Below are 14389 nucleotides of genomic sequence, written 5' to 3'. Positions count from 1 at the left end.
AAAAGAAGGTTGTATACACGGAAGAAGCCTGGAGATACTGACAGATTTAAGATAGATTATATAATGGTAAGACAGAGATTTACGAACAAGGTTTTAAAATGTAAGACATTTCCAGGGGCAGATGTGGACTCTGACCACAATCTATTGGTTATGAACTGTAGATTAAAACTGAAAAAACCGCAAAAAGGTGGGAATTTAAGGAGATGGGACCTGGATAAACTGACTAAACCAGAGGTTGTACAGAGTTTCAGGGAGAGCATAAGGGAACAATTGACTGGAATGGGAGAAAGAAATACAGTAGAAGAAGAATGGGTAGCTCTGAGGGATGAAGTAGTGAAGGCAGCAGAGGATCAAGTGGGTAAAAAGACGAGGGCTACTAGAAATCCTTGGGTAACAGAAGAAATATGGAATTTAATTGATGAAAGGAGAAAATATAAAAATGCAGTAAATGAAGCAGGTGAAAAGGAATACAAACGTCTCAAAAATGAGATCGACAGGAAGTGCAAAATGGCTAAGCAGGGATGGCTAGAGGACAAATGTAAGGATGTAGACGCATATCTCACTAGGGGTAAGATAGATACAGCCTACAGGAAAATTAAAGAGACCTTTGGAGAAAGGAGAACCACTTGCAACATTATCAAGAGCTCAGATGGAAACCCAGTTCTAAGCAAAGAAGGGAAAGCAGAAAGGTGGAAGGAGTATATAGAGGGTCTATACAAGGGCGATGTACTTGAGGACAATATTATGGAATTGGAAGAGGCTGTAGATGAAATGGGAGATATACTGAGTGATGAATTTGACAGAGCACTGAAAGACCCGAGTCGAAACAAGGCCCCGGGAGTAGACAACATTCCATTAGAACTACTGACAGCCTTGGGAGAGCCAGTCCTGACAAAACTCTACCATCTGGTGGGCAAGATGTATGAGACAGGCGAAATACCCTCAGACTTCAAGAAGAATATAATAATTCCAATCCCAAAGAAAGCAGGTGTTGACAGATGTGAAAATTACCGAACTATCAGTTTAATAAGTCACAGCTGCAAAATACTAACGTGAATTCTTTACAGACGAATGGAAAAACTGATAGAAGCCGACCTCAGGGAAGATCAGTTTGGATTCCGTAGAAATGATGGAACACGTGAGACAATATTGACCCAACGACTTATCTTAGAAGAAAGATTAAGGAAAGGCAAACCTACGTTTCTAGCATTTGTAGACTTGGAGAAAGCTTTTGACCAAGTAGACTGGAATATTTCCTTTAAAATTCTGAAGGCGGCTGGGATAAAATATAGGGAGCGAAAGGCTCTTCACAATTTATACAGAAACCAGACGGCGGCTATAAGAGTCAAGGGGCATGAAAGGGAAGCAGTGGTTGGGAAGGGAGTGAGACAGGGTTGTACCCTCTCCCCGATGTCATTCAATCTGTATATTGAGCAAGCAATAAGGGAAACAAAAATTCGGAGTAGGTATTAAAATCCATGGAGAAGAAATAAAAGCTTTGAGGTTTGCCGATGACATTGTAATTCTATCAGAGACAGCAAAGGACTTGGAAGAGCAGTTGAACGGAATGGATAGTGTCTTGAAAGGAGGATATAAGATGAACATCAACAAAAGCAAAACGAGGATAATGGAATGTAATCGAATTAAGTCGGGTGATGCTGAGGGAATTAGATTAGGAAATGAGACTCTTAAAGTAGTAAAGGAGTTTTGCTATTTGGGGAGCGAAATAACTGATAATGGTCGAAGTAGAGAGGATATAAAATGTAGACTAGCAATGGCAATGAAAGCATTTCTGAAGAAGAGAAATTTGTTAACATCGAGTATAGATTTAAGTGTCAGGAAGACGTTTCTGAAAGTATTTGTATGGAGTGTAGTCATGTATGGAAGTGAAACATGGATGATAAATAGTTTGGACAAGAAGAGAATAGAAGCTTTCGAAATGTGGTGCTACAGGAGAATGCTTAAGATTAGATGGGTAGATCACATAACTAATGAGGAGGTATTGAATAGAATTGGGGAGAAGAGGAGTTTGTGGCTTAACGTGACAAGAAGAAGGGACCGGTTGGTACGACATGTTCTGAGGCATCAAGGGATCACAAATTTAGCATTGGAGGGCAATGTGGAGGGTAAAAATTGTAGAGGGAGACCAAGAGATGAATACACTAAGCAGATTCAGAAGGATGTAGGTTGCAGTAGGTAATGGGAGATGAAGAAGCTTGCACAGGATAGAGTAGCATGGAGAGCTGCATAAAACCAGTCTCAGGACTGAAGACCACAACAACAACATTGTCCCTCCGCTGTGGGTGTTCCAGAACACCAACTGCAGGGTGCCATACAAAAAATGCAGTCCTGGGCTCTCACCCACGACTTCCGGTTTTCAGGCGCCAAGACATACATCTTGCGCGTCTGTCACCGTTGTAATGTTTGTCCGCAACTGGAACTTGACCTCAACGACCGGTTGCTCAATATGGTGGAATATCTGTCACTTTCTGGGAATGGTCTCGGTGCCCAGTTGACAGGGCTTTCTCATCTTCACCAGGTTAAGTGAGTGTGCTAGTCACACCTCAATACTCTTCACTGCCTCAGTAACAACAGCTGGAGTGCAGACTGCAGTTCGCATACAGTGTGTCTGCTCTGAACTCCAGCTTCCCCTATTATTGCTTCCTTTACAGGAGCAATTGCATACTCTCCCATGGTGCGTACTTCATCCTTGGATCTTTCTTGACATGTTCTTTGGACAAAAAGAATCTTTTGACCCCCCATGGTTTTCACCACTTGTTCCTGGTCATCCTTGATGCTTTTTGAGGTTCAGAAGTGGTGTACACTGACAGCCCAAACAATTCTTGTGGTCTGGTTCTCAGAAAAAATTGTGAGCAACAAAGAGAATCATGAGCATGTCTCAAGTCTTTCGAGCATACTTCTCGCAGGGAATCTACTGTTCTGTCACCTCCATAGTGGCCACACTTGCCTGACCCACAGCCACATTCTACGACATGAGGATGCATCCAGTCATCAATGTAGTTCTCGCCTGATAGTGACCCACATCCTAATGGACTGCCCTAATTTGGCCACCTGATGGTGAAACCTTAACTTGCTGACACGTTTCCTATGGTGTCAAAACAGCTGAATTAGTTTTATGTTTTGCCTGTGAAAGTGGTTTCTACTTCTCTCTGTGAGGTAGGGTACATTGGCCTCAGAGGCCAGGGATTGGTTTTGCATCATAGCCTTCTCAGACCCAACGTGCCCTTGGCTGTCTGTGCTTGGTTGTCTGGCCTGGCTCCTGCCCTTCCAACCCTTTTAATTCTTTGTATTCATTTCCATGTGTCACTGCATTACTGCCTCATCGTCATTGTTCTGTTAATTGGGATTTTGACAGCATGTCCTCGTTGCAAGTTTTCTTGTGATAATGGAAGGTGAGGAAGTACCAGTCGCATGCAGAGGGTGTGTTTCCCAGTGCATAACATGTCCTGTGGGCCTCCAACTGTTTTCTGATTGGATTAGTTTGCCCACCCTCTTACACTTTTCTCACTTCTACTTGCTCCTCTCTCTTGGTTTTATTGATTCTCTGTTGTTTGCTGTGTCCTTCGTTTCTAAGGAATCTTCCAGCCTTGATGCATATAGAATGAAGGGACTCATTGCTTGGTCCCTTTACCTCTGTCATGCCGATCCAATCATAAATTTGCAGAAAGAGTGGATAGATGGAGTTAATACTGGAGCTAGAAGTTTAATTAAAATTAATCCATGTAATCTAACTATGGATACCTTCATCATTACATTCAGATTCTGTGTTTATGACACGATACACACAATGAAAAGAGCTGGGGGAAGAAAAGAAATAGTGTGTGTGTGTGGGGGGGGGGGGGGGGATGAGTGTTCATCCAGCTGTCCATTCAGCGGAAGACAAGGAATATTAATCGACCAACTTTTAGTACATCTTCCTTTCAGAAAATAGGATGAAGCGTTGGTTAAATTATGACTATTCGGTAGTGATGTATGAAAGACACCCAGGACCCCAGATCGAGGGAGACACAGGAGGATAAGATGAGAGAGATTAATGCTGTCTGAGTAATGGTTTTGTTTCATACCTTAACAGTCTTCCTTTTGACATTTCTCACTCTTGTTAAATGAAGAAACCTCCAGTTCAGAGGTTGCCTCCTGTCTGATGCTAATGAGTTGCAGTTTTCATTTTTATTACAATAATAAAAATTCTGGCATAAAAATAATGAACAAAGTGAGAAAAGGCAATCACTCACCTGTAGTTCATTGGTGCATGACACATGTAAAGTTTTCTTCAACCCAAAGGTGCATTTGAACACCACAGTGTTGTATTACTGGATGTGGTGTGCCCTTGTCTTCCTCTGACCTTCGAACTTATAGGGGAGCCTATAGTTTAATGATGTAATTCAGCATTTTTCACAGTAATAGTCAGACTTGAAAGAAGTGGTCCGATATGCACAAGTTACCACTCTTTCTCAGTACTCTCAAGTGTGACATTTGGATCCACTTCTTCATGCAACACCTTTTCTTCTCAACTGTATAGACAGGATTGTACATCCAGCACTTTCCATTTTTTTGCAGTTTCAATGGCCTAAAACTCTGTTAATATCCTTCCAACTCTCTTATAGTCAGTTGTTCCTCTCCTGTAGTTCTACCCCATCCTAGCCCTACACTGCAAACCTCTTTCCCTACCACTGTCAGCCTGAGCACTCTTCATAGTTAGCCAGTGTTGCTATGGCCCCTGGGTGGGTGCATTTGGGGTATCTGCTTTGTGCATGTGAATGTATTTACTGCTGCTAGATGAAAAGCTAGAGATAGCTTGAAAAATACACTAATGGAAAAAAATTGGTACACCAAAAAATAATTAATGTAGAGTAATTAAATTGTGGGAATACATTCGTCTAATTAACATATTTAAGTGATTAACTGTTGCAAGATCACAGGTTAATGTAAGCATGAGATAAGCCACTGCAAATGTGAAATGCTGTTACATTAATAACTGGTGTAGCTGCCAGAATGTTGAACACAAGGATGCAAACATTCATGCATTGTGAAGTACAGGTGCCGGATGTAAGCTTGTGGGATGGAATTCCGTGCATGTTGTACTTAGTCAGTCAATAAGTTGTCATCTGATGATGTCCCATATTTACTCGATTGGAAGCAGATCTGATGATTGAGCAGGCCAAGGCAACAGTAGAGGCAACTGTAGAGCACAACAGCGGTATGTGGGCGATTGTCCAATTGGAAAACATCCCCTGAAATACTGATATGCTCTTCATAAATGGCGGGCAGTAGGTCGAATCACCAGAATGACATACAAATTGGCTGTCAGGTAGCACAGGATAATGACGAGAGCTCCTGCTGTCATACAAAATCGCACCTCAGACAGTAACTCCAGGTGTACGTCCATGTGTCTAGCACACAGACAGGTTGATTGCAGGCCCTCAACTGGCCTCCTAAACAGCATACAGCCATCACTGGCAACAAGGTGGAACCAGCTTTCATCAGAAAATACAAGAAACCTCCATACTGCCCTGCAATCATTTCTCACTTGACACCATTGAAGTGCAAATGGTGGTGGTTTGGGAGTTAGTGGAATGCACACTACGGGGCATCTGGCTCAGAGCTGTCCTTGAAGTAACCGATTTACAACAGTTCATTGTGTCACTGCGGTGCCAACTGCTGGTGGAGATGCAGTATGATTTGGTGGAGCCATACGCTGAACTCCCTCTCAGTAGTGCCGCGTGGCTGTTTGGAGCCCTATCTTCTTGTGATGACCACTGTCAGCAGTCATGTACATTCCTGCCAAATCTTTCTGCTATATCACAGAAGGAACATCCAGCTTTTCGTAGCCGTGTTACACAGCCTCATTCAAACTCAGTGAGCTGTTGATAATTGTGTCTTTGTCGCCTTAAAGGCGTTGTTCACTAATTTCAACTCATCGTGTCATATCTCATAGGTGATTAACACTCACAACCATTACAGCATGTATTTAAAGCAAACCTGATTCGCATCCTCATAGTGGTGCCACTAGTGCCACTCTTATGTGATTGGTGTGAAATTTGATTAAACATCATCTTTCAGATGTAGAAATACCCCCACTAACTTTTGTGTATGTCACACACAACTCCTCCTTGATGTTGCAATTTGTTTGCTGTCAATATAGTAATGTCTCTGAGCTATTATGTACATTTATGTGCCACACATAAAGATGAGTGGTAGGTTGACCTAATTTTCGTTTATATTTTTTATTTTTATTTTATTGTAATTTTGTTTATGTGAGCTTTTTCATTTTGGAAATTTAAAGAAGACTATTCTTCTAAATAAAATGAGCTAAGTTTACAGCATGTTGTCCAAATTAAACTTTTAAATAAACATAATTATCTTAATAGAGATGTAACCCACCAATCTAGTCTGGCAACTACCTGAGATTTCGCTTCCCCTTAACAGCAACATGCAGTTTCAGACCATACTGCATAATATGTGTGAAGTTTCAAGGTTAACTGCTTCTCAAACTGCAAGCATCACAACTTCACGCAGTGCTGATGGCAGCTCTTATGTATTTTTGTCTCTTTTCTCCAAAAGATGCAAAAAAGCATTTTAATTTGGGCACATGCCTTCTTTGTTGTGTTATTAAAATAATATGACTTGAAAATTTTGCCCACAGAGATATTTGCCTCAGAGCATCTCTTAACTTCTTGTCTGATTTGATAAAAGAAATTAAAAATTTCCATGTGTTTTTGTCTGTGTTTGTATACTCCTGTGGAAATTCCAGTTTCATCTCCAGAGTTAACCAAAGAACTTTTTTTATTATTATTTATGTAATAGCATCTTGGGCAATTTTAATACTATTGAAGTCAAATAGGCATTATTATAACTGAACAATACTTCAGAAGCCCATACAAATTATTTTAAAATCAAAATAAACTAGTGCTGCCTGATTTTTGTTTTGTAATGAACATTTTTCGTAGCGTGATTGTTTGCATGCACTCCATCGCTCGTTGTTGAGCTGTTAGTCACTGTGCAATTCATTGTGTATTATTAGATGGTGCAGTGTTGTGTGGAAATGTCTCATAAAACATGCAGTATTAAATTAATAAAGCATCACAGTTTCACATGTTTTAACGTGCTTTGGTTGTAGGTGTGTTTTCGAAGAAGATTCTGTGCAGCACATATAAACTTCAAGGACATTGCTTCTAAACTGGCACTTGCTGTTGTGTTGATCTAGTGCGCATCTCATCCTTAAGAATATCAATTTTTGTTTATCCCAGTGGTGTATTTGCGTAGGAATACTAAGGTCTATATCCAGCAGTGGCTGATGATGATAATTATGACGACTCAAATTGTTTTCCTGAGTGAAATGGCACAATGACTAGGACACTGTTGTCATATTCTGAAGTACAACCATTCTGATTTCGATTTTTGTTATTTACCTAAATCACTCCAGGCAAATGCAGGGATGTTTCCTTTGAAATGGCATGGCTGGTTTCCTTCCCCATCCCAGAAACGATCTGAGTAACATAAAAATCGTGTGTTTTAGCATCCAAGTAAATTATCCAAAAGCTTAGCAGTCATAATTATTTTTCTCTTGCCTGTCTATTGCTAATGCCTCTTCTTTTAGGTGGCTAGTAATCTGTTCTCATATGTTGTTGTTGTCTTCAGTTCTGAGACTGGTTTGATGCAGCTCTCCATGCTGCTCTATCCTGTGCAAGCTTCTTCATCTCCCAGTACCTACCGCAACCTACATCCTTTTGAATCTGCTTAGTGTATTCATCTCTTGGTCTCCCTCTACGATTTTTACCCTCCACACTCCCCTCCAATACTACATTGGTGATCCCTTGATGCCTCAGAACATGTCCAACCAACTGATCCCTTCTTCTAGTCAAGTTATGCCACAAACTTCTCTTCTTCCCAATCCTATTCAATACTTCTTCAGAAACGCTTTTCTTGCCATTGCCAGTCTACATTTTATATCCTCTCTACTTCGACCATAATCAGTTATTTTGCTCCCCAAATAGCAAAACTCCTTTACTACTTTAAGTGTCTCATTTCCTAATCTAATTCCCTCAACATCACCAGACTTAATTCGACTACATTCCATTATATCCTCGTTTTGCTTTTGTTGATGTTCATCTTACATCCTCCTTTCAAGACACTATCCATTCCGTTCAACTGCTCTTCCAAGTCCTTTGCTGTCTCTGACAGAATTACAATGTCATTGGCGAACCTCAAGGTTTTTATTTCTTTTACATGGATTTTAATACCTACTCCGAATTTTTCTTTTGTTAATATTCCTAATCCTTTACTAATGTGTGACTTGGTAGCTCAGTTGTTAAGTGTCAGACTATAAATCACAAGTCTCGCCCGCCCCCCCTTTTTTTTTTTCAAATCTACAATTCCTTGCCTCCAAAGAACACAGTGTTCATCTGAAAGATTTGTCTAGAGCGGAAAGATCTAAAGAAAAGAACAGAAAATCTTTTCGTCACATCGATAGCAAGAGTATACTTTTAAATTCATTGAACACTTTCTGTATTGCTCCTCTTTTGTTCAGTTTCTTTGTTCAATTTTGTTTGTGAACAGGGTTTCAACTTTGTTTAAATCAATTATGTTTTTTCCTATAGAAAATAACATTTCTGTCTTTTGCAACTGAATTTGTCTGTTTTTATTAAATGTCTTTTGCATGTGCATGCTAGGCTTCTTCAGTGCCTGGCAATAAAACACAATACATGGTTTTTAGCCCGAAAGACAAGCTTCTATCAGAGGATCCTAGTTATGTTAAGTTTTTGGGGGTATATTTAGATGATAAATTATCTTGGGGTCAACATGTACAAGATATTAGTGGTAAGCAGTCAAGAGCAATTTATCTGGTAAGGTGACTTACGAACTGTGTACCCGAAAAGTATGTTAGAACATCCTATTTCTCTTTCTTCAAAAGCATATTAACATATGGTATTATTTTATGGGGGAACTCTAGTTGTGTGCATGGCATCTTAATACTGCAGAAAAAAAGCTATGAGGGTAATTACTGGTTTGTAAACCATTGTTTTGTGAACAAAAGATCATAACTGTAATAAACTCATACATGTACTTTTAATTTACACAAAATAGAAGTTACCAGATGCAAAACACAGAGGACATGTACATTGTTACAGTACAAGAGGGAACAGATGCATTTATCCCCCGTACCACAGACTTTCAAAATCACTGAACAGTTACGAACTCATGGAGCACAAATTATTTAATAAGATTTCACCATCTGTACAAGAATTACACGTACTAGCTTTCAAACAAATACTGTATGATTGGCTAGTTAACCACCCATTCTGTGACATAAATGAAGATTTTAACTTACTATAATAATATAACACTAATAACAATCCTTTTGTTTCTTTTAAAGTGTCATTTGTATTTTATAATATGTGTGGTGTTGTCTATTGCTGTAATGACTGAATAACAATAAAATTATTGTTATCATTATTATATTATTATTGTTTCTCATACCTAAATCAATAATCATTAAAAGAAATGGAGTCAAATGGACAGATAAATGCAATACCAGCATGGTAGTCGTCAAGAATTTTGAGGGATTCAACATAGAATATAGGGACAGTATTAGGATAAAAATTGAGACTTTGAGAGAGCCACATTGTTTGTAGTTTTAGGTCTGAAAGAGACAGAACAAATGACAAAAATGAAAAGCAATGAGAAATGACATGCATCTCATAGAAGTGGAGTTAGTACCAGACAGAAAACACAGAGTAGTAGTGCTGATGGTGCATAAATCAGTTTCAATATTATTGAAGAGTGGACAAAATGCACACTGTTAAAGTGTGTCCAAATGAAGAACTGGCATGTTTCATATTGTTTTATGACATTAGTGGCAGTGAGAGCTGAAAAGTTCCTGTGAAAAGCTGCAGAATGTATCAGATGAGATTCCTGTAGATTTCAATGCTAGAATCGGAAAACAGAAAAGAATAAAAAAACTCAATGTCACAGTGTTGGCTCACAATCTTTTACCAGTCCCCACCCAATAGAGAGAGAGAGATTCACACAGCAGAGAAGAGAAATAGGAGATAAGCAGGCAAGGGAGGATGAGATTCGAAATGCAACCATTCAGAAAAAAATTAATTGTAGAACCACAGGAGGAGACTATCCAAAAGCTAGATCTGTAGTGGTTTGAACGTGTCCAGCAAATCTCAAATGATTATTCACTGACTTTAATGAAGATAAAGAAGGAATATTGCAGCTTGGACCCATTTGTGAAGAGAAAATTGAAAAGGCACTGCAGGAGAGGGGCCTGTCATTGAGAAAAGAAGAAGCCATAACTGCAGTCAGAGAGAGACCGATCCCTTAATCATCTACGTTGTGAGGCAGACACTTAAACCATGGACACAGGCTAACTTATTACATGTTTAAAAGTAGTTGTCAGTAAACTACAGGTTGTCTTAAATTGTTATAAGTAATAGCAAGAAGAAACCTAAAGGGGGTTTAAGTTTTAAAAAAAAAAGGGCTTGGGGGGGGGGGGGGGGCTCAAGAAGGAGAAGTTTCAGACATTCCTCACAACCATTGTATCACAAAGCTGCGTATGTTTGTTTACAAAGTTGCCAAATCATGTTTCAGTGCTTTAAATTGTCATAACTCATGGTCAAAATTATATTTGATTTTATCTTAATATACTACTATGGGACTTTAATGAATAGATTAAAGAGACTGTCTACTGAGCGACATAATGTTCTGCTTTCTATGAGAATTTGTCATCTACAGTCTTAACTTTGATTATGCAGGGATAGCATTTGCATCAGGGTGAAGAAGTATCAGCTACACTACTGGAGTTAAAGTGCTTTACTAAAATTATTTCATATCATTATAAGAATTTATTATGTTTACTCTGAAATGAATTGGCAAAATATATTTATTTCAGATAGCCTGTGATTCGAATTTTGGAATTCCAAATGGTGTTTTGCTACCTGAAGATAATGCACAGAAAGTTCAATATTCAAGTGAAGAAGCTGAAAATCTCGAGAGAGAGTTAGATTGTCTGATGACTAGGTTAACCAGGGTATGTATACAAGTGTCGCTGATTTGCTTGTCAATAAAATAAATATTGTTAAGGAAAGTTTTGGTGGAATGTAAATATTTTCAGAGTAATAAAAGTGCTTCAAAATGTGCAGGTGCAAGCGTGACACACACACACACGCGCACACACACACACACACACACACACACACACACACGAGAGAGAGAGAGAGAGAGAGAGAGAGAGAGAGAGAGAGTTTTGGGACTGTAGTTCGGCAGGTAGCCTTGTGTGAGGTGTTCTCAGACAGGCTGCATAGAGGAAGAAAAAGCAGTGAGAAGCAGGAGGAAGGGTTGGAAAGGCTCAGAAGGACACAGCCATTATTCAGGATAGGAATGATTGAGGAACAGATAGCAGGTGCCCAGGATAGTAATGTAACACACAGATATTGGAACCAGTGAGTTCATGTAGTATACGATGATGATATGGCAAAGTGGATCTTAGAGGAGATGACAGAATAGAGGAAGGGAAGACTGTCACGTAGACTGTGGGTGCAGGGAGTTAGCAAATATTGAGGCCAGGAGAATTACGAGAATGAAGGATGTCTGTTAAACAGGCTGATGCCAAGGTAACTGGAGAACTAATTGGGGACTACAAATGTGGTTTATGCAGAAGTAGATCCACATTAGACCATTTATTCACTCTGAGACAAATACCTGAGAAGGCATTGTAATTCAGTGTAGGTGACCATATGTTATTTCTAAATTCGACACACAGGTCGCCAAAGTGGTGTCAAATAAAAAGACTTGCACCAGGTAAACGGGCTTCCTGCCACTGGAGGTCCCAGCCTAGCCAGAGGTGTCATCATTACCATTTCTAAATTTGTAAAAGGCCCATGATAGCATACACACACAATTTTAAGGTGTACTAAGATGAGAGGATATCATTTCACCTATTTTATTTGATGTAGTCCTACTAAGGGACCATCAGACCTGTTAATCACGTTTTTCATGAGTCTTGCATATGTTGTAGATCTCTTGAGGGCTAGCTGGTTTTCATGTGACAGTCCCTAGTTTGTGAGAAAATCGGTGTTGAAATTTTATGCGTTCTGCCGATATCTGTAACATTAAATATGTTGTGAGTGGGTGAACATAGTGCAGGGACTAAGTTCCACAGTTGCTATGCTGGCAGTACAGCTTCAAACCCTGCCCAGAATATCATTAAATAGTGTAGATCATGCAAAATTGTTAAAAAATAATCATTTTGCTGTAATAACTTCTTTAATAAATCAATCATTACAGCAAATTTTCTTCAAATTTGTATTTAGTTTGTTACAGAATAGATAACAGACTCGTCTTACTAACTGCCGCATGCTGTGCTAGAACAAAATTCCAGATGGTATTTGTTGCAGAAGCAGCTGAAATACAAATTCATAGAGCATCACATACATTTAATGATAGCTACTGTCTTGTAGGGACACAGATTTTTCAGGAGTAATACCAGAAACCACAGTTCATTTAAACTAAAAAGTATTTTCATTTCTTTGATTAACTTCAGTGCAAACCATGTTTTATCATTACTGTGGAAGTAGGTGCACTAAATTGATGCAGAATTAGAGAATTTATGTTTATGGAATCTTCCATCAAAGCGATTTCTCTATTAGTCTCCTATTTAGCAAGTTTGGAGCATTTTGAATTTTTTTCGTGAAAATTTTAACCTGTGTGTAAAACTAAACATTCCGTGGTTGGCACAATGGAGAAAATTTGAAGACATAATCTTTGCAGTGTAGGTGCATGGTTATCTTTCATCAACAAATATTTCATCTTCAAGTGTCTAATCAGTCTGGCCCTCCACACAAATCAATAATGGAAAGGAATTTTTCGTGTCCCATGTACGGAATAACGACAAATTTTAAAAACTCTTCGTGCAGCACTTCCATCGACTTCCCTGATTTCAAGCAAGTCACAGTTACATTTTTTAATTTATGAGTCAAGTCGACTCTTTTGAACAATCCCGCCAAATTTCCTGGATGATTTGTGCATACGTAAGAAAACTGAAGTGAATATCTTTCCTGGTGCGGTGATATGTTTACTGTGAAGGAGACTACCCTTGTTAAAATCGGTTTTTACTCCTTGTTCCGCAAGGGATCTATTGTTCATAAATTTGTACTGGCAGCCAGTTTGATTAGTATTAATTACATAATCAATGTTAAAATTAGGGATGAGTGCTTTCACCTGCATCTGGAATCCTTTCACAGCTGCTAATAGTTCATCCGTTGTTGAGAACTCTTTGGAGCTGTCAAAATATTTGGAATTTTAACTACGAACCACAAATGGAATACATACTTGATGAAAGTGTGCAGTAATTATAGATTTATAAATGAAATTACCATGGCGAAAATGACTATTTTTGAATAACTGTGCTTGACGTTTACTATGCAATGATATTATTTGTGATTTAAAAAATCACTATAGTGAAAATTACTATTTTTGAATGACTGTACTTGACAGTTACTATGCAATGATATTTGTGATTTTTTTAAAAAAAAAAAAAAAAAAAAAAAAAAAAACAGGGTACTTAGGCAGGGTTTGAACCCGTACTGCCAGTGTATGAACCTCGGCTCTTGTATTACACTCACTTTGTTGAAAAATGGCTGACGCTACATGTGTGGGAGGTACGCATAAAACGTCATCAATTTTCTCAGAAAATTTACTAAAACTAATCCACAAGGGATCTGGCTTGCAGGAGGTGCACATAACTAGACTTGCCTACACAGCTGACGTAGCATTAATAAGTTGTTACGGAACAGAATTAATCAGAATACTGTAAAATTATTACAAAATTTTTGAGAAAACAAGGTTAAATGTCAATGAAGAAAAGATGGAATATCGGATCCTAAGTAAGAAAATCCAATGTGATGCACCTCTAGCTGTAGGTAGGTTCACTTTCATGACAAATGACCATTTCAAGTACTTAGGGACTCCTTTTAGTAACAATAATAGAACAGATATTGAAATAAATGCCTGTCTAACAACAGTAAAAAAAAAAAAAACTTTTTAGCTTTAGCAAAATTTTAAAAGAGAAAAGAGCACTTACAACTAACTTAAAAATCTGTACAAATCAACTGTTATACCGGTAACATTATATTTATGTAAAGAGTTAGTATTTTGAACAAAAAGATCAAGAAAAACTGTTTGTATTCAAACTAAAAATACTAATGATTTTTGGATCTGTATATGATGAAAATAAAATGGAATGGAGAAAAGGAAACACGAAGAATTAAGAGAGCTGTGCAATGCAGGATAAGGAATTAAGAGAACTGAACAGACACCATAATATTATTGAGTACTAAAGAAAGAAAGGTCGAACTGGGCAGGC

The 14389-nt window shown here is 38.5% G+C and overlaps 1 protein-coding gene across 1 annotated transcript in view; it reads left to right on the top strand.

Annotated features, from left to right (window-relative positions):
* The window catches only part of LOC126234683 (protein MIS12 homolog), a 45594-nt gene that overhangs the window by 28754 nt on the left and 2451 nt on the right, over nucleotides 1-14389 (top strand). Inside the window, exon 3 of the mRNA XM_049943421.1 lies at nucleotides 10919-11056. Within this exon, the coding sequence (XP_049799378.1) occupies nucleotides 10919-11056 (138 nt within the window). The remainder of the gene's footprint in view (nucleotides 1-10918; nucleotides 11057-14389) is intronic.

This window comes from Schistocerca nitens, chromosome 2, assembly GCF_023898315.1.
Source record: "Schistocerca nitens isolate TAMUIC-IGC-003100 chromosome 2, iqSchNite1.1, whole genome shotgun sequence".
Lineage (NCBI taxonomy): Eukaryota > Metazoa > Arthropoda > Insecta > Orthoptera > Acrididae > Schistocerca > Schistocerca nitens.
The sequence above is the reverse complement of the archived record's forward strand: the minus strand, read 5'-3'. Positions and strand labels throughout refer to the sequence as shown.